We start from the raw sequence: 19,507 nt of genomic DNA, 5'->3' as shown, positions 1-19,507 counted from the left end.
CGACAGAACTGTTGCACGAACGAATAGTGATTCAAATGATTCAAAGACCCATTCATAAATACAGCCTTGCTTCGTCACTGAATGAATGAATGTACGATTCAATGACTTAGTACCCAACATCTCGACTAATCAATTAGTTGCGTCACTAATCGTACTCAAGTTAAACATAGACCCACCATCTAGTCAAATACTTTTCTAGAAGACTTATTTAAAAGCAATTTAAAAACATGTAGTCCTGCGACCCCAGTACACTAGTACGGTAAGTGTGCAATTGAAATGCTTACGTCAAGAGGATGGTCTGCCGAGTCTAGGACGTCCTCCATGATGCTCTCAGCATACTCCAGTCTTCCAGCTAGTGAGCTACGCTTCTTCAACCCTGTGAGGTTCACCAGGTGGATCTTCAACCAGTCGAGGCCTTTGGGTCCGAGAGGTCGTCCCTCGGCAAACACCAGCAAGGCCCTGGTCACGTCACTGCCAAGGTGGTTAAAGTAAGGCGGCTGGGGGTACGTACGACCTCGAAAGTCCATATTATGTGGAAACCAAAAGATCTCGTCCCTCATGTGGTTGGCGATAGACAGCTTATACAGCGCGTCCATTCGGAGGCTGTGCATCTCCGCCACCTTCTTCTTGGCTTTGACACCCTCCCGCTTCATGTAGGCTTTCTCAATCTGAGTGTAGGACGGGTCATGAGGGTTGAAGCGAGGAATCTCAGGCGCTTCCGACAGCGGGGGAGGGATGCAGAGCTTTTCGCTGCCTTTGTCGTTGAATATCGAGATGATGATGTCCAACAGGGGCTTGTTGATCTTCCAGGGACAGTTGCCCACCTGATTGAGGGAGTCCAGGACAGCATGGAGATCTTCATCTCGGCTCTTCTCCAGGAGAAGTTGGTGTTGGATGGCTCCATCGGTGGAGCGCATCAGCTTGGTGGACGTCAGCAGGTACGCGCCACTCTTCGGGGAAATCCAGGGCACGGGTGGACACAACATGGGCATGACGTAGGATTCAAATGTAAGTTTGGTTTCCATCGCAATCCTCTGGATTTGTGTCACAATAGGATGCGGTTTGATGAAGCCGATCTGATGGGGATGCCAAAGAGAGCAAATGAAAATCAAGACTTAACTTCAAGGCATGTCTCAAAAAGGACATTAAACATCAAAGGACAATTAAATCCTTAAATGCCGTGACAGATCTACATTAATAAACATCTCTCGTCGCTAGCTCGCAGCAACCCTGTAATCCAACCACAAATAAATCAGAGATGATTTATGAGTGCTGCTGTTAAAGTGTGTATGGTGCACAACAGACGTAACTGTCTTTGACAGCTGGATAAACAACTTCTATTCAAATAGAAAGAGAAAGTACACAATATATTCATATAAATAATGTCCGAAATCAAGCAAATGTCGAAATATGAATATACAATAAGGTTTAATTGACATGACCTGTTTGTAGGTTCATGTATAAACAAGTAACTTGTATTTTTGAAGTATACATTCAAATAATTGGTTCATAAAGTCCGTTGTTTCGTGAATCGGACTGCACTGTTCATGCTGTGCGTTGTGGATTAACTAAAATTATAGGCTCAGAGTTATTTGCTTGTGAGCTGAATTACATTGGTCTCACTGTAGGTTTTTGATTCACTAAAAAAAATTCTTCAAAAGAGTGATTTGTTTGTGCATCGAACTACAACGGTTGTAAAGGAATTTCACTGGTCTATGGGGCCGTTTAAACAACACCGTTTTCAACTAAAAACGCGTTTTGGCCGTTCATTTATATGACAATGGCCCTTTGGGGGCCTGAAAACGCAAACTTTTGAAAATTGGTTTCAAAGTGAAAGTTTCAATACAAAAAAGTGAAAATTGAGACTTCATGCATATGCGTATTTCATGTTCAGTCTATAGACCTTATGTAGCCCCGCCCCTTTTCAGTGCAGCGCTCGTTGTGTTCGGTCTTTTCTTTACAAAGTGACATCGCCAACTACTGGCCTGGCATGAATAATACAGCATATTTAATCATTTTTGTGGTTCGTGTGAAAAGGGATCGTTTTGACAACGTCGCCTGTATGCGAAAAACGCGAAAGGAAAAATGTTTCTGCTTTTAATACACTGTTGTCGTGTATACGTACCCTTAATCTAAAAAAGATAGAAGATCGTCTTATTATTATTTTCAACGTCTCAAAAATGAATGTGAATTCACTTGACTGTATTCATGCCACATGAATAATCCACAAACACGCTAAACTGAGAGCTCTTCCCTGCTGCACGGGCCATCTGCAAGCTCAGTGGAGAAACGGGAGTTAAGCTTAAGGTCTTTGAAGCCCACGGCGGAGGCCTCTGCCATGCCGAGAGCCAGGGCAGAAGCCTTGGGAACGAGATCGAGGACAAAAAAGGAAACTCTCCTGATCTTTTTCGGCTCTTCCTCCCCCTTTCTACAATCCCTCGGCGGTTAATCAACCGGGCAATTAAGGGGACAGTAAAAAAGAGATTAGTTTCGGCAGAATCCATCTTCCTCCGATGACCCGCGATCACTCGCACTGGAAAAAGGATTCCATAATTCATGAAAACATGCGTGTCTGTGAGAGGTTTCAGAGTGGGAATGGATGGTTTATGACACGACTTTTAATGGACAGTCATTTGGATTCAAATGAAAGCTATCTGGCCATGAACAGCCTTCAGTATGACAGCAAAAACAAGCATGCTTCCTATAGGATTGTGCATCCTTTCAATTAGTATGACTTCCAGTCCAGCTGGTCTCCACCTCTTACCTTATGATTGCTGCGGAACGTGTACATGTGGTACAGGACGGGAATGAGCTTCTTCTCTTGAGCGGGATTGAGGATGTTGCTTCGGACTTTGAGCTCATGAACCATCAGGTCGACCAGGAAGCTGCCCAGCTGCACCATCAGGACCAGGGGCCAAGGGGTGATGTCACTTAAAAGAGAGGGGCCGCTACACTTCTCCATCTCAAGACTCGTCCAATACTCCCGCGGTAGCATGTCGTTTGTCTACGATGAAATGGGAAGTATTATACTGAACAAGCAACTGGATATTTCATATGAAAGCAGACTGAAGGTGTCATATCTGGTCAACCAAAGCTTAAGTACCTCGGTGTCGTTCGCCAGGAGTTCAGCATAAGAGCTGTAGATACTCCTGAGCTTCTCGATCATCTGACTGTGGCTCTTCTGCCGGATGCAGTACAGATTGTGGACTCTGTTTCCCATCTCTTCAGCCATGAAGAGCAAAGATTCACCACTGGGAGACAGTTTGTCTAAACTCTGAATGTGGAGAAAAATAACTTTAAAGGTGCACAAAGTACATCTTTTCTCACTTCAAAAGAAACAAATTCATGTACTTTATATGTTTAAGTTGGTACCTGAAGCATGATGTTCACATAATCCTGATCATCCAGGATACACAGGTATGGGTATATGCAGGTATTCCAGGACCTCTGGCTGTTGTTAGATAATATTCGTTTCTTTTCCTTCAGCGCCTGGAGGAGAGCTTTCTCCCAGTGTTTCCTCTGTGTTGCTAATAATTCTCTCTATAAAAATATAAATGTATTTTTCAATTTTTATTTCAGAGCTCAATTTGTGTGACAATATTAAAGTCAACGCATTCAGATCGAAATGTTGGAGAACTGGGAATTGTGCAGACTTGCACAAGGGTTTGGAAACCAAATGCTGATTACAACTTGAGCACAACTGAAACGGGTAGACAAAAAAAAAAAAAAAACGAGAGACGGTTTTGAATTATGACAATAATTAAGCACATTAACTTGCATTAACCAATTCTCATTGTTGTAACAAAGAAAAATCAGTTTCTAAAACATGTTTCTATCATGATTTTACACTGTGCTAGCATGTTTCTAGCATGAATTCAACACAATGCTAACATGTTTTTCCTTGTTGCTAACATTTTTAGCATGATTTAACATGTTGCTAACATGTTTCTAGCATGATTTAACACACTGCTATCATTTCTAACATGATTTGGCATGTTGCTAGCATGATTTAACATGATCTGAATATATTATAGTACATATTTTATTTGTTTGGGGATTTGTTTTCTTATTATTATTTCATTACAGGCTTCAAATGAATTATTTTTTTTCTTACATTTTGTGGTGAAATGTATGGATGCTTGTTTCTGAATAAAACAGGTAATTGCGACTTTTTATCTCACAATTCTGACCTTTTTTTTTTTTGGAAGTGACTTTATAACACGCAATTACACGCTTCTATCTCATAACTTTGAGACAAAAAATTGTGAGGGAAAAAAAGATTGATTTCTTGATAGTTTTCATGATGTTCACTCAAAATCCAATTCACCGCTCATGCAGCCTGTGGCTTTAAAAAAATAAAATCTCATATAAATGTAGATGCGAGTTTTATGCACAACACAGATCGGGTTCAGTGGGCAGTCAGTGCCGCCCTGTTGAAAGTGGGTCATCTCTTTATCAAGGTGCTTTTTGGTTTCCCTGCAGACCGACAGAGAAGGCAGATATGATAGATCAGTTATGCTGACCCTCTGATGGAAAGGTGCCTCTCTCACAGTGCTGGTGGAGAGACATTACAATGCATTTCTATTCCATTAAACCCAATTGCAAATGTTGCGGGACCACAGGGGACCTTTTTCGTGAAGGAACAGACAGTGGAGCAAATGCCAGTGTAGAAAGATGCAGGATTGTGGGAATATGGCTACTTTCAATGCATGAGCTGGAAACTTTTCACAAATGTCTGCGTTTAACCAATGTATCATAGCTTAGGTGCAAATCTGGATCCTAAAAAAAAATTTGACGTGTTAACTATTGAAAGGAAAATCTGTGAGTCTCCACATGTGTACGAGATTTTGAAAGGCTTCTTTATGGTAGTTTCCTATGTTTGAGGATTCCCACTGTGCTTATTTCAGTGAAACTAGTCATAGCAATATTAATTCTGGCACACAAACGGACATAAATAATTTGGTGTAGGGGAAAGTGGGGTAAGCTGTGCCACTTTTTAGGTATGCTGACCAAGAGAATTTATGTAAAAACTAATATTCCTAATAAGTTGTCCAACTTAACCAGTATTAAGAGTAAGTTGAATCATTGGGGAATATTTGAAAACTATGTATATTTTAAATGGAAAAGAAACAACTTATGAACGCATAATCCTACTCCAAAATACTTACTTTGCTGATTTTCCCCCCCAAATTTTCATAAACCAGCCAAACAATTTTTAATATTCAAAAATATTTAAATATAGTGACACCATTTTGTAACCAGGCAAATTATACATACATAGTAGATGTACATCTTACCCCGAAGCCAACACACTTGTCCCCACAGCTATCATTTTGGGAAAAAAAATTAAATTTGGCTAAAAATTTGCTTAAATTAAGCAATGTTTATGCAATATCAATTCACCAACAAACCTGATTATACATGTTTATATAAAAATAAAAAATAAAATTTTCTCATGTGCTTCTCTTAATCAAAAACAGCTATATATTATGAGCTTGTTCTAAATATATGGTCATGGGACAAAAATAATGCAGTTTGCTAGACACAGCTTATAGACTGTCACATCTTACCCCACCCTGCCATAAATGCTTTAACGGAAACACCCTGATTTTTCTAATCCGATCTTTAATAAAAATCAGACAGGTTGCAGTTTCGTACCATTTTGGCCATGTGATCGGTGACAGGCTTCAAGGCCTCTACGGAGTCGATAGTGACAGTTGTGGCCTTCTCCATCGCCAGCTGAAGACTGAACCGGTCCTGCAGTTCCTTAAGACTGAAGTCCAGTTTAGGATACGTGGCTCCTTCCCTCTGAAACACACAAGATAGGAATCAAATCAGATAATAAATGCAATCAAATGCGCCTTGTAGCTTAGATTATTGAAAAAAGAAGGGTAATTATCTGAGATTCAAATATGGGTCAAAATATTCCCTTTTACTATCATTCATTTAGTTTTATTAGTAACAATTTTATTAGTACAGTGTAATGATGTTGAACTTCGATGTAAAATTGTAGTTTTCTGACACATTTTTAAAATAATTGTACCAAATTATCATGTTAAACTGTGAGCCCTACTATTAACTTACTCAACTGATTGCATAATAATATAACACAAGTAATGCTTAAGGCTTCCTGGGAGAACCAGTGAGTTTGGTATGTGTTATTCGTATATAAAATGATAAGACAGCTCAAGACGACCTGTTAAATAATGAGCGCTGAGAACCGCTCATCGCCAGAGGCTCATTTTGAATATTACTGGCTCCTTATAACTGGATAAGACTACTGAGAAGGTTTAAATCTCATTAGGACAAACATAAAAAAAAGATCATTCATTTGACTGCCAATTACAGAGACTATTTACTTCAACCTTTCGCAGGCGGCACACTTTGTTATGAGGCCTGATCGAAAGAAACCATTGCACTTTATGGCCCAATTAAAGAACCAAACATCATTACGTTTAAGTGCACTTATTTTCAAAAGAACCAAGCATACTAGCTAGCTAAAATAACCATGCGAATGTCAAATGCTGAATGTATTTATTCTGTCTCATAACTTCCACGTACGGCCAATTAAAATCCAATGAGGTTGAACAGTCCCCCTCTCGGAGGTCTGGTCGTCAGCCAGATGTGAGGCTGCATAAAATACGAACTGTAAATATGGCATATATTATAGCAACAGCTTGCTAAGAGGTGCGGAGATCGTGTTAATGTGGGCTGTGCGTTGACATGTGCAGTCATTTATTATTCGAAGGGAGGCGTGGCGGCTTTACGCAGACAGCTGGGAATTATCGCCAAACACATCATGGAAGGGTTGGGACAGAACAGGTCGGCCGGTGCATTAATACTCGTGACTGCTAAATCTGTCCTCAATAGAGATCACATGGACGCCGGCCAAAGCAAGCAAAAAGGTTGTGGAGGGATAAATCATGCCCATGGCGATGACTACTACAGCCCGGCCAGGCAGAACACGAGATGCAGTGTTGTGTATTTAGAGACGGTTTGGCAAAGGCCCATATTTTCACAAAGCCACAGCCCTGACAGGGAGAATCACACGTGGTGACCTCGGCGTTAGGACTGTGTCGTTCCAATCTTCAATGCTTCAGTGAGGTTGTGCAGATAAAGTATGCACTGGGATGCAAGAAAGGGCATTTATGGAAACTCTGTGAGGAAACGCATCTCAATCTACCGAAACCTAGCGCACACAATATGATTTTGAAATTTTGGGAATTATAAAAGGAGGCAAATGGGCAGTATTTGGTCCCTTAGTGCTAACTGACGGCAGATGAACTGCCTTTACATTGAAACTTAATGGTGACTTTCGAAAGTACCTGTTTTTTTTTTTCCTCCCAAGGTGAAATATGTATGAATATTTTGCTTGCTATGACCTCAAATGATTGTCCGGTCAACATCGTCAATCGTTACCATAGTACTATGATGAATATTTTAAAGTCTGGATTAAGATCACACAGTTTTGTCTTTAAATAAAGTAAAATATACAAAGCAAAACAAAACAAGCATTACAAGAAAACTTCTGTTAGATTGTTTTGTACTTTTCGTGACAACAATCATAAATGGCTTTGGGAAAAATAAATAAACAAATAAAATAAAAGAAATCAAAAAACAAGTAAAAAAAAAAACAATTAACAAAAAACAAAGCAAAACAAACATAATACAAGAAAGCTGCAGGTTAGATTGTTTTGTATTTTTCATGACAACAATCAAAAATGGCTTTGGGGAAAAAAACAAAAAAACAAACAAAAAAACAAGTAAAAAAACAAAAAGCAATGAAAAAACAAAACAAAGCAAAGCAAAGCAAAACAAAACAAAACAAAAAAAACAAACAAAAAAACAAAACAAAACAAAACAAAACAAAACAAAACAAAACAAAACAAAACAAAACAAAACAAAACATAAATCCTGCATCTTAACTCACAAATTATTCAGAAACGCTTCGGTCCAATTTACTGAACTAGCTGGACTATTTTTACATTCATTGTAATAATTAGTATATAAATATAAATTATAGTACAATATAAATTCTATTATAATTTACACAAGAAAGCTTCTGTTAGATTGTTTTTGTATTTTTCATGACAACAATCATAAATGGCTTTAAATAAAAATAAATAAAAATAACAAAACTAAATTAAACAAAGCAAAAAGAAGAAGAAAAAGAAAAAAAAACGACACAAAAAAACCCAAGCAACATATCTGAATGTATTTTTTGCCTGTTGGGTATCTCTGAAAAGTTGGTAGTTTCAGCATTTTTATCTCAGACCTTCACATGACCCAGTTCTTCTATACTTTCCAGGAAAGTTTCCATTGAAGGTGTTGTGCGCCGAAGTGTGGGTTACAAATGGGCTTATGTGCACCTGCAATAATAAATCAGTTGGGGAAAAAGGGGGATGCCTGGGAATTGGTTGAGGGGCAGACTGGCCCAAAGACACCCTCAAGTGCACCCAAAAATAGCTCGGGCACCTCTGTTAGAAGGAATTATATAGCAGATGACAGCTGACACAGTAGTGAAACTCGTCATTTTGACACACAAGACAAGTTCAGGCAGGTCTTTTAACGCTGACAGGTATATAGTCTTATGAAAAGCACCAGCTGTTTTATGGTACCAGCCTCCACTCCAACTCCATTTTAACAGTGCAATTAACCTGTTTTACAACCAGTTCACTAAGAATGCACGAGGAAGGTTTAACACAAATGCTTGTATCTGTATATGACAAACTCTAAGATAACTGAGAAAAGCCTCCAAAATGATTATACTTTTGTTCAGCAAGGAGACATTAAATTGTTCAAAAGTGACAGTAAAGACTGTAAAGATTTATAATGTTACAAAATTTCAAATACATTTTTCTGAACTGTTTTCAACATTGATGTTTCTCAAGCAGAAAATCAGCACATTAGAATGATTTCTGAAGGATCATGTGACACTGAAGACTGGAGTAATGATGCTGAAAATTCAGCTTTGATCACAGGAATAAATTACATTTTAATTACATTTATTTGACCATATTTTGATCAAATAAATGCAGCCTTGGTGAGAACTTTCTTTCAAAATAAAATAAAAAATATCAGAATACAACCATAGATAAAAAATAAAACGGTACCTCAGCATAAAATTGTTCCACCAATGACAGGGAACAGACAGGCTGATCTTTGGACACAAGAGGTTGGTATTCGGGTTGCACCGATTGGACGGCCCTCAGGACCATTTCTCTCTCATCCTTCTTAAACACACACTGGCTGAACACATCATCCACGGACATGCCGTCCACCTCCATCTGCTGCAGGCACCTGTATGGACCAGAAGAGAAATGAATACAATAAAAATAATCTGAACCTGAATTTTTTCGCAGTTACTTTCCTATACCAGGTTAACATGACCTTCGATGTCAAATCTCAAGTCTTGTGAATTTATCTCACAGATGAAGCCATTTGCTCTCAAAAATACCTAAAATACACCTTGAAAGAAATAACTTTGATAATCCAAAGGTGGAAGGGAAAGGCCTTATAATGAGAAAACTTCCACAGCCGCAGCACCTGTGCTCATAGCGCCGAGACCGGAGGGGTGTCGGAGCGGAATGTCAAATATTTGCATTGACACGGAGTGCCTTCGAACAGAACGTTCTGCTCCCTCTAGTAATGGCTGTTAGATAGGCCACTGCCATATGTCCCAAGAATTACAAGGCCGTGTTTATTCGAACAGAAAAAGTGTGAATAAAGTCAGAGCTCCACGCAGCTGGACTGCTCACTGTTGATGTAAAGCTATGTTCCTGTCGTGGACAGAATACTAATCAAAGCATGAGAATGACAGTCTGTGCCAGAGAAAATAGGCAAGGAATATTTAATACTCGCTTAATGTTGTACAATGTGGTCAACAAATTTGCAACTACTTCACAGAATATACAGTACTGTCCAAAAGTTTGGGGGTAAGATTTAAAAAAAGAAGAAGAAATTAATACTTTTATTTTTCAAGGACTATTTAAACAAAAACGCTGTTCTCATTGATCAAATAATACTGGAATAACTGTTTTCAGCATTGATAATAACACTGTAAACCCTAACGCTCAAAATAATTAATTGGTTTGAGTAGGACAAACTTAAATTAAACGAATTAGTTCAGTCAAATTAACTTTTATGAGTATTTAGCACTTTCTTTTTCTTTCAAGTTCACAGAACTGATATATTTTAAGTAAACTGAACTGTTTCATTGTTTTGAGTTTTATGAAATTATTTATTTTAATTTAGACGAACTTAAGTTTAACTGAAACGGCTGGGATGTCTATTTCCCAGCATGCTTTGCCGATGGCACTCGAAAGGGAGTGTAAGTGCTAAAATTAAGTGTAATATAATGTTTTTTTTGTGTGTAAGATTAATGTTAAGTGTAAGATTTAGTAGTGATTAATGTTTTGTTATGCTAATTTAGAAGAATTTCTGTTAATGTTGGCTTTAGGATAGTTACCATCATGGTGACAAGTGGTGCACGCAGCTTGATTTGAGAGCAAATAATCCCTTTATATTGTTGCGCTCATACAGCAAATGCTTCTGTATAACATACTATTGCTAATATGTTAGCAAATTAGTATGTTAGCAGATTAGCTTTTTAAAGCTAACTAAGTTTATACTAATAAAAGAGTTCACATTGAGATTACATGAAAGTTTTAAGTTAATTGTATGAATTAATGTACTCATACATTTTAATTGTTCTTAACTTGAAATGTTTAAGTATAAAATAAAAATCTGCTAGTTCTGCTTACTTAAACTTTGAATTTCAGAACTTAAAAAATTTGAGGCAATTGATTGCCTCTTCTGCCAACTTATTCGGATTTTCTTGAGCAGCAAATCCGCATATTCGAATGATTTCTGAAGGATCATGTGACACTGAAGACTGCAGACATGATAGTGAAAATTCAGCTTTGCCATCACAGGAATAAATTATTATATATGATATATTATTATATATTATAAATTATTTTAAAATATATTAGAATAGAAAACAGTTGTTTTAAACTGTAATGTTATTTCACAATATTACTGTTTTTACTGTATTTTTGTTCAGATAAATGCAGGTTTGATCAGCATAAGAGATTTTTTTCAAAAACATTAAAAAATATATTTACAGATCTCAAACAGTAGTGTACATATTTCCAAAATTGACTAGTCATTGATTTGTCTGAACTAGTTGGTTGTGAACAATTAAACTATATAAATAAACTTACAATTATTAAAATATAATTAAATATATTAATAAAAATATAACCAAAGCTCTCAGAGCACACACTGACTTCTATAGTAGGAAAAAAATAATAATTATGGAAGTCAATGGGTTTCTGGTTTCCAACATTCTTTAAAATATCTTCTTTTGTGTTCAACAGAAGAAAGAAACTCATACAGGTTTGGGAAAAAACCATGAGGGTGAGTAAATGATGACAATTTTCACTTTTGGGTGAACTATCCCTTTAACAAACGAGACATCTTCGAAATGTAACACAAAATCACATCAATACATGGCCAAAGATGTTCAATTTCAGGTATGAACAGATTGATTTAAACTAAATCCAAGAACTAAAAGTCAAATCACAGCAGGCTATTTAAAGTCGTCAGTAAACGTCTTGAAATCTATTGTTTCATGCAGTGAATCTATTACACTAGAGGAGAGTTAATGGCTGTAGCAGCAGCGTTTTAACTTTTTAGAGCAAGTTTACTGTGCTAACTAATCACAGCATGTTCTCAGCACTGTAAAACTCTCAATTTACCTTAAAATCTCCAGCTATTGAAAACAACTAGTCATTGTTTGGTGGATAACTATCTGACCTTCATTCCACTGCTTACAATTAAATAACAGCAAAAGCTGCTGTTACTAGTACAAAATGCACATTTATACAGAACTGTAATGCCTTCAACAAACCAAGAACTACTTACTCGACTTTCTAAGGTGTTGGAAAATGTTTATCAACCAATCAAAATCAAGAATTCAACAGAGCTGTGGTACAAGTTGTAAACTAGCTGTTTAATCACATTTATTCGGTAAGGTCAGCATCCGGCTGAGGTATTTTACATCACCATGAGGCTTCAGGACAGACCGGGTTATTCCTAAGGTTCGCCTGAGAAAGCAGAGGCAGTTTCCAAAGCAACAGGCTCCTTTGGGAGTGAAACACACCGACGATGAGTCATCAGTGCCCTCTAGTGGGCGCACAGCAAAGAGATGAAGCCGTCGAGGGCGCGCAAGGCCTTGAGAAAGACATTCCTTTACCCTTTCCGTCTTGTGCGTGACAGAGCAACAATCGCATCATTACCTCTGAGGGTTGCATTCAATACTCTAGTAAATGTTAAACCCTGAGCTGATGCAAATGCAATTAGGAGAGGCGGATAACTCTATCACGGTAATTCTGAAGCATTCTTTTAAACGCCTGATCTGCTGCAGAGGACAAAGGAAGCTGATAAGTATAGAGGTGGGTGAGAGTTGACTTTACTTGGGATTTTTGTGGAGAATTCAAAGTGCCGCTTTCGTTTCATTAGCCAAACGAATGTCTTTGCAAAGCTGTCGACAGTGTCGAGCAGCACTAAGCAGAGTAGGCGGCATACACAACGGGCAGTTGTGGCCTAATGGTTAGAGAGCTGGACTTAACTCAAAGGTCATGGGTTCGATTCTTTCTTAATACCAGCAGGAAATGACTGAGGTGCCCTTGAGCAAGGCACCCAACCCCCAATCGCTCGCCGGCGCCGCAGGGAATTGCTGTCCACTTCTCCGGGGGTGTGTGTCCACGGTTGCAGTGTGTTTGTTCACTACTCACTGCTCCTAATGTGTGTTAATGGGTTAAATAATTTATTTTATTGAAAAGTGCACAAAATATCAGTCCCACTTAATTGGTTGACAAACACATATGCACATACACACACATAAATAAAGTAAATCTTTAAAAACACTAATAATACTGTTGAATGTAATCTTTAGCAAATCTCAAAATGAATAAACAAATTTAATTCAATACATTACAGTATTATTTTAGTATTATTAAAGTGTAATAATGTAATCTTTAGCAAATCTCAAAATGAATAAACAATTTTCATTCAATACATTACAGTATTGTTTTAGTATTATTAAAGTATTTATTAATATTCTGAATTCTGAAGTTTTTGTAATTTATGTGATTTTGTCGTTATTAGTTTAGTATTTTTTAAAATGTTATATTTGTTTTTAGCGTACATGCTGTATATTTGTATTTCAGTTTTAGAAATTTTAGTATTTCAACTTAAACTTAATTTTTCGTTTTATTTCAGCCTTTTTTCAATTAAAGAATTTTAAAAAGTTTTAGTCTTAGTTAACACTGGTACATATACATATACATATACATATATATATATATATATATATATATATATATATATATATATATATATATATATATATATATATATATATATATATATATATATTATTATGCCTTAATTAACTTGTAGCATTTAAAACAAATCACTTCAGTTTTACCATTTTGTTTTTAAATTATTTAGTCAAAATTGTATAAAATTTTAACATCTGCCATTTATCGGTTATAAGCCATAATGTCAAAATAATTTCCAGCCACAACAAGTTGAATGTTTATAAACCAAATGTTTATAAACCAAATCCAAACATATCCATATGTGGTGTGAATTCAGATTTAAATGCTGTCAGTGTGAACAGAAGAACTATTAAATTATAACATATGAAGTGCACAATATTGTGTGGCACTACATCCAAATTTCGTACAGCAAACTACGTGTCACTCACTGTATAGTGACCAAGTCAGCGATTTTGGACATATATGTGAATGCATAAAATGCCTCTCGCATGTATCTTCTCATGCACCTTTTGAGGTCAAGAAGTCAAAATTTTGAGTTTTCCATCCACACTGACAGCTCTTGACTTCACGATGGCGCTTGCATGACCTGATTTTGACTACAGTGTCATTGCACGCAAAAAGACAGTGTGAACGGTTGATCCTAAGAATCGTGACTTGAAAGAAAACCACATTCATGTGTAAATAGGTCGGCAAGTTTGGATTGTAGGAAAGGATGCAACAACCCTGCCACATGAGAGCTGAAAGACAAATTGAAACTGTGGCGAGGAGAACAAAGAGAGACAGATGGATAAAAAATAGGCTCCACTGGGGTTTGTAGAAAGAACATTTCCACTGCACAACTGTGTTTGCCATCAGCTCACTGTGATCGATCACCCAGCCAGCTGCCACAAGCCACCCTGCACCTGTCCTTCTGTTCTGTCACTGGGCGGCACCATATTGCCTCAGCAGTCGCCGTTAGCACTTATAAATGAGGAGATACGCAGACGCACAGAAGCCTAATACAATCAATTGGATAACTCAAAACCGGTTACAGTGTGGTAGCACAAGCTGCTAAAGATGGAGCGCAATGGGAAAAACTGTCTGGTGGATTTTGAACCAACGTGAATCTGATCGTTTTAAGATGTTTAGCAGATTAGCTCAAACACAAGGCTTAAAGTGATAATTTCACAGATAAATCTAAATATACACTACACACTAATATTTTGAAAACTGTTTTTGTCCATACAAGGAAAGTCAATAGGGTCCAAAGCAATATCTGAGATATTTTGAAACACTAGTATGAGACATTTTTCAAAATATCTTCATTTGTGTTCCATAGAAGAATGTAGAGCTGCACGATTCTGGATAAATTGAGACTCACGTTCCAGTTTGAATGAATGATTCAATGACTCATGAATACTTCACTTGTTTCATCACTGGACGAATCAGCATTTTTGAATGAATCTCTTGAATGAATGATTCAACGTTATGCATTTTTTAACAGTCACCTGTCGCCACCTACTGGTGTAATGATGTAATCGATACAATCGTTATTTGAAGTGCCAAGTTACTTTCAAAAGGTGATTTGACTATTTTGATCGCTTCCGTAGACATCAGTGTTTGTATCCGGACTAAAAAAGTTTTATCCCATTACTTCTATGATAATTTGAATATTTGTTACATGACAATTGCGAATCGTTGTTATGTAGGAATCAGATCGCCTGGTTGATTGAATCGAGATCGCGATCTTTTAACGATTAATTGTACAGCTCTAGAAGAATGACTTTCTAATCGCATTAATTACTGATTAATGAATGAAATTGATCACAATTAACTGCATTTCTATCAATATTTTCTGAGAGAAGCAAATATAGACAACATTTCAAAGACACTCGGTACAAAATTGTGGCTGACAAGCAATGAATATTTAATCTAAATAATCTTAACAAATGTTTAGGTCAACAGTTATACTAAATTCAAAATTGACAGCCCTAATTAATAAACCTATTTAATATATGTGATGAAAACATACAATATAGAGGAGGGAAGCCAAAACAACAGTTTTTGATTTGGCCTCATTCTGTCAAGGAGCTCCCCATATAAATGCAAAAGAGAAGATGTTCCGCTAAATCCTTCTGCCAGGAGATGAGCAGCACACAAAACAAATAGATGACCAGAGAGAAAATGGCGGTCCACCGAGTTAATGCTCTTTAGATGAATGACCACAATTTGAATTTCTATTTTTGGACCTCATCAAGGCAGGCTCAGAATAATCCTATAGTACCATGGATGAATGAATCAGCTCATGGATGATGTATTCACACACACACACACAAATAAAGGCATATATATGAGCGCCATTACGAATCTGCATGTTTATCAATTTAATTTGGATTCATATAGGGAATCTAAAGAGAATGAGGTCTTTGTTATCCATGACTTATTGAACACTACAACACTGACATCTAGAGACACAGTCTGGAACTGTCAATCAATTCAACATTGTGGAACTTGTATTATTACTTAATGATTTGACATGATTATGTTATACTTTCTAAATGTTCCTTAAAAAATACTTTCCGGGTCATATTTAATCCTAAATTATATAAAAACTTGAATTACATAATGGAAAAATTGCATAGACTATGAAGCGAGTTTTAGTACCACACTACCATTGTGAATTTTCTGCATTGCTTATCATATCTTTTTTAGTACTCGTGTGATGATAAACTGGCAATGCACCATCTGTCAGATCCACCTATACATAGTTGTGATTGGAATACATTGAAGTTCAGCTTTTGGGAAGTGGTTACCTGGTAATGATCCAATTTTCACACGCAGACATGCGGCCCATGCACTCCAGAGCAGCACAGTAAGACGTGACATTGGGTTTCAGGCCTGCTTCTTCAATCAGAACAAACAAGCGACGAATGTGATTGATGGAACCCTGCAAAGCACAGTTAAAAAAAATTACTTAAAAGTTTAAAAAAAAAATTAAATGGAAAATCATAAATATGTAAGACTGATGGAAAAGGAACACACAAAATACTGAAAAAATATTGTTAAAAAATGTTGTTGTTGTTTTTTTTAATGTAAAGACTAAAGGGAAAAAACAACAAAATACTTAATTCTGAAAAATAATAAAATATTTTTTTAAATGCTGTGGAAAATTATTTATAAAAAAATTAATAAAAGGGAAAAGATTCAGCAAAATATTGAACATTTATTTAAAAAAATGAAAATGGAAAATTATATAAATTTAAAATAAGGGGAAACAACAAGTAAAAAAAAAAAAATAATAATAATAATAATAATAATAATAATAAATAATAAATAAATAAATATATATATATATATATATATATATATATATATATATATATATATATATATATACACAATGAAAAAGTACCACTCAAAAGTTTGGAATCAGTAAGATTTAAAAAAAATATTCATACATTTCTTATATTTCTCAATATGACTATTTTCACTATATTTTTTAATAAAAAAAAGTTAATATGGTGTAGAAAGAGAGATGCAAATGTGCATACATACTTTTTTGGCCCACATCCTCATTATGATGTTGTAGGTGCTGATAGACAGATGCGTGCGTTTGGATAACTGACGGTGATGACATAGCAAATAGCTCTGAGCTCGAGCCACGTCGTCAACGAACACGCACGCCTCCAAGTAACAGCGAATTCTGAGCTGAGGATCCCCATAGCGGTTCCCTTCCTTATCCTCCAGAAGCCTTTCAGGAGAAGTCAAGCTCTGCTGCTCTACATCCAGCTCCTCTTCCATAACCAATTCATTACCTGTAACCACTGCTGGTTTCTCTTCAGCGGACAACGCAGAAACGTCACTGCTGGAGACCTTTTGCAATCCTGGAAACCTGACGGCTAAACTTTCGGAGGTTCTCAAAGCCTTCCGTTTAGCCTTTTTTTGCAAAGCGTTTTCTTTGCCTTTGGAGGATGTTGCGGTAGACGTAGTGGCTTCTACTTTAGTTTTCGTCATACTTCTCTTGCCCGTCGTGATTGTCTTCGAAGACGTACCAGGAACCATCGAACTCCCTTTGCTGCTTTTACCCGGAACTGGCTTGTCGTGCATTTTAGGTGAAGTTTGGTTTTTGGGTTTAATCCACTTTTCACGCATGAGTTTCTCCATCCAGCGACTCGCGTGAGTTTTGAAACTTTCAGTTACACCCTTTTTAGCAGCTGGCCCACTTTTAAGCATTTCTGCTTTTTCTCCTGGCAAGTTCTTTTGACTATTCCCAGGTGCTGTTTTCTTTAGTCTCTGCTGCATTTTGATGATTTGCACCTTTGAATGTTTGACGTCTACAACAACGTCAGATTGGAGCTGTTGGATTCTGGCCTCCAGAACTGTGGAAAAAAAAAGAGAGAAAAATGAAGTGCACATGAGTATTATGAATCTTATATATAAAAATGCTTGTATTGGAGCTTCAATTTGTTCCCATGAAGGTTTATTGTAAATATTGTAACAATTAACAGCTATTATTGTATATTTAGTAATACATTTTAGTTTTAATATTTTATATTTTTCTCAACTGCTTGATTTTTTATATAATAAAAAATTGTAAACTATAACCGCACAGTTCTATATATACACATACAGTACACTCATATACAAGCAATACATATTATAAAGCAAATCTTGGCTGCGTGATTTTCTATATCATCACAAAATGTAAACTATATTATCACCCAGTGATGTAATTGAAGTAGGATATATAGTACATCCTATTTTAACTGCATACATAATGTATATTAAACTCACACAAAGCAATATATATAGCATATCACTGCTGAGTAATTGTTTATAAATGTAATCTATATTGTCGCACAGCTCTAATCTGATAAATGCAACTATAAGACATGGTGATATTAAGATATCAGAAACATTAACTTCATGATTTTATATAAAGCTGTTCTGAAACAATGACTACTGTGAAAAGAGCTATACAAATAAAACTGTCTTGAAATTAAAAATTAAATAAACATTTTATTTAAAATACTCTACCAATGATTATACACAGCCAATTTGCTATACAATAAATCATATAAAATTCAATTGTTCTGGTATAACACAAAGCTAATTCAACAGCTGTAAATCAATGATAAACATTAGATATAACCATAAGGGGAAATATACCATACCATCCAACAACTGAGACTGTTCCCAGAATCTTTTCTTCCTATCTTCCTTCTTAGGGATGGCTGAATAGTGTCTTTGGTAAACTGTAGCCCATGTTTTGTCTGAGAAATGACAGAGAAAAACAGTGAAATAAAAAGTTTAAAAACTCTACTGTTTGCTTTTTGGTGCTGGAGCACAGAACATAAAACCTAATGCAACAAAGACTCCATACTGAAATATTACTGTAAGTCTAGATTACATTTAAGACCAAATTAAGACCAAAAATGTGCACCGCGTTGCAAAATCACCTCATTTTATGAACTATGACAGACTTTGTTAGAAGTCAAAGCCTCCTTGACATTGAGATACTGATGAGCATCTGAGATGTAAACAACTTGACTTTTTGCAGAGGACATTTTAACGTAAATGTAAAATACGCCTGATATTAAAGAAATTACAGTTTAGTAAAATGACTTTGAAGGACAAGACAAATGACAGCATGACAATAAGACAGTTTTCTCATTACCTTGAATTTGTCTCTCTCCATTACTCCGTATTCTAAGACACAAGCGGCAATAATCGCCATTTAGAAATCGTACAGCCCTGTCAACCGCAAAACTGCGAGATAAACCCGCTGAATAGGCACACAGCCTCAAAAGTGACATGTTGTCATGATAGTTTTGAAACACCACATTATCCCGTGCAGAAGGCGGCCATTTTGTTCAGACCTGACTAGTTCATAGACGATATAACGAGTCCAGACCTCAGAGAGTAACGAGCAGATCGATTAAATTTTATCTTGACGTAGGATAAAACACCTGCTACTGTACATCGTGTGTAAGTTATATTTCATTGATATTTAATCACTTATTTGGGGTAAGCTTTAGGAACTATTCTTAATGCAAGTGGAAAACAGGAGAAGTTCCCATTTTAACTACTAAAACACTTGTGTACAAAACCGGTAAGCTGTCTTAATTTTTTTTTTTTTTTTTTTTCGATATAACAATGGGGAAGTCTCAGTGACTGTC

The 19,507-nt window shown here is 36.4% G+C and overlaps 1 protein-coding gene across 1 annotated transcript in view; it reads right to left on the bottom strand.

The window, feature by feature from the left end:
- Positions 1–19,218, bottom strand: part of polrmt (polymerase (RNA) mitochondrial (DNA directed)) — a 48,420-nt gene extending 29,202 nt beyond the window's left edge. The window contains exons 1-10 of the mRNA XM_084116476.1: positions 19,006–19,218; positions 18,503–18,601; positions 16,884–17,707; positions 16,142–16,275; positions 9,114–9,300; positions 5,659–5,808; positions 3,373–3,540; positions 3,104–3,274; positions 2,765–3,004; positions 285–1,076 (exon numbers count right to left, since the gene is read on the bottom strand). Of these exons, the coding sequence (XP_083972602.1) occupies positions 285–1,076; positions 2,765–3,004; positions 3,104–3,274; positions 3,373–3,540; positions 5,659–5,808; positions 9,114–9,300; positions 16,142–16,275; positions 16,884–17,707; positions 18,503–18,601; positions 19,006–19,144 (2,904 nt within the window). The 5' untranslated portion in view covers positions 19,145–19,218. The remainder of the gene's footprint in view (positions 1–284; positions 1,077–2,764; positions 3,005–3,103; positions 3,275–3,372; positions 3,541–5,658; positions 5,809–9,113; positions 9,301–16,141; positions 16,276–16,883; positions 17,708–18,502; positions 18,602–19,005) is intronic.
- Between the last annotated feature and the right edge of the window lie 289 nt (positions 19,219–19,507).

This window comes from Abramis brama, assembly GCF_963993115.1.
Source record: "Abramis brama genome assembly, chromosome: 6".
NCBI lineage: Eukaryota > Metazoa > Chordata > Actinopteri > Cypriniformes > Leuciscidae > Abramis > Abramis brama.
Note: the sequence above shows the minus strand (reverse complement) of the source record. Positions and strands in the feature narration are given on the sequence as shown.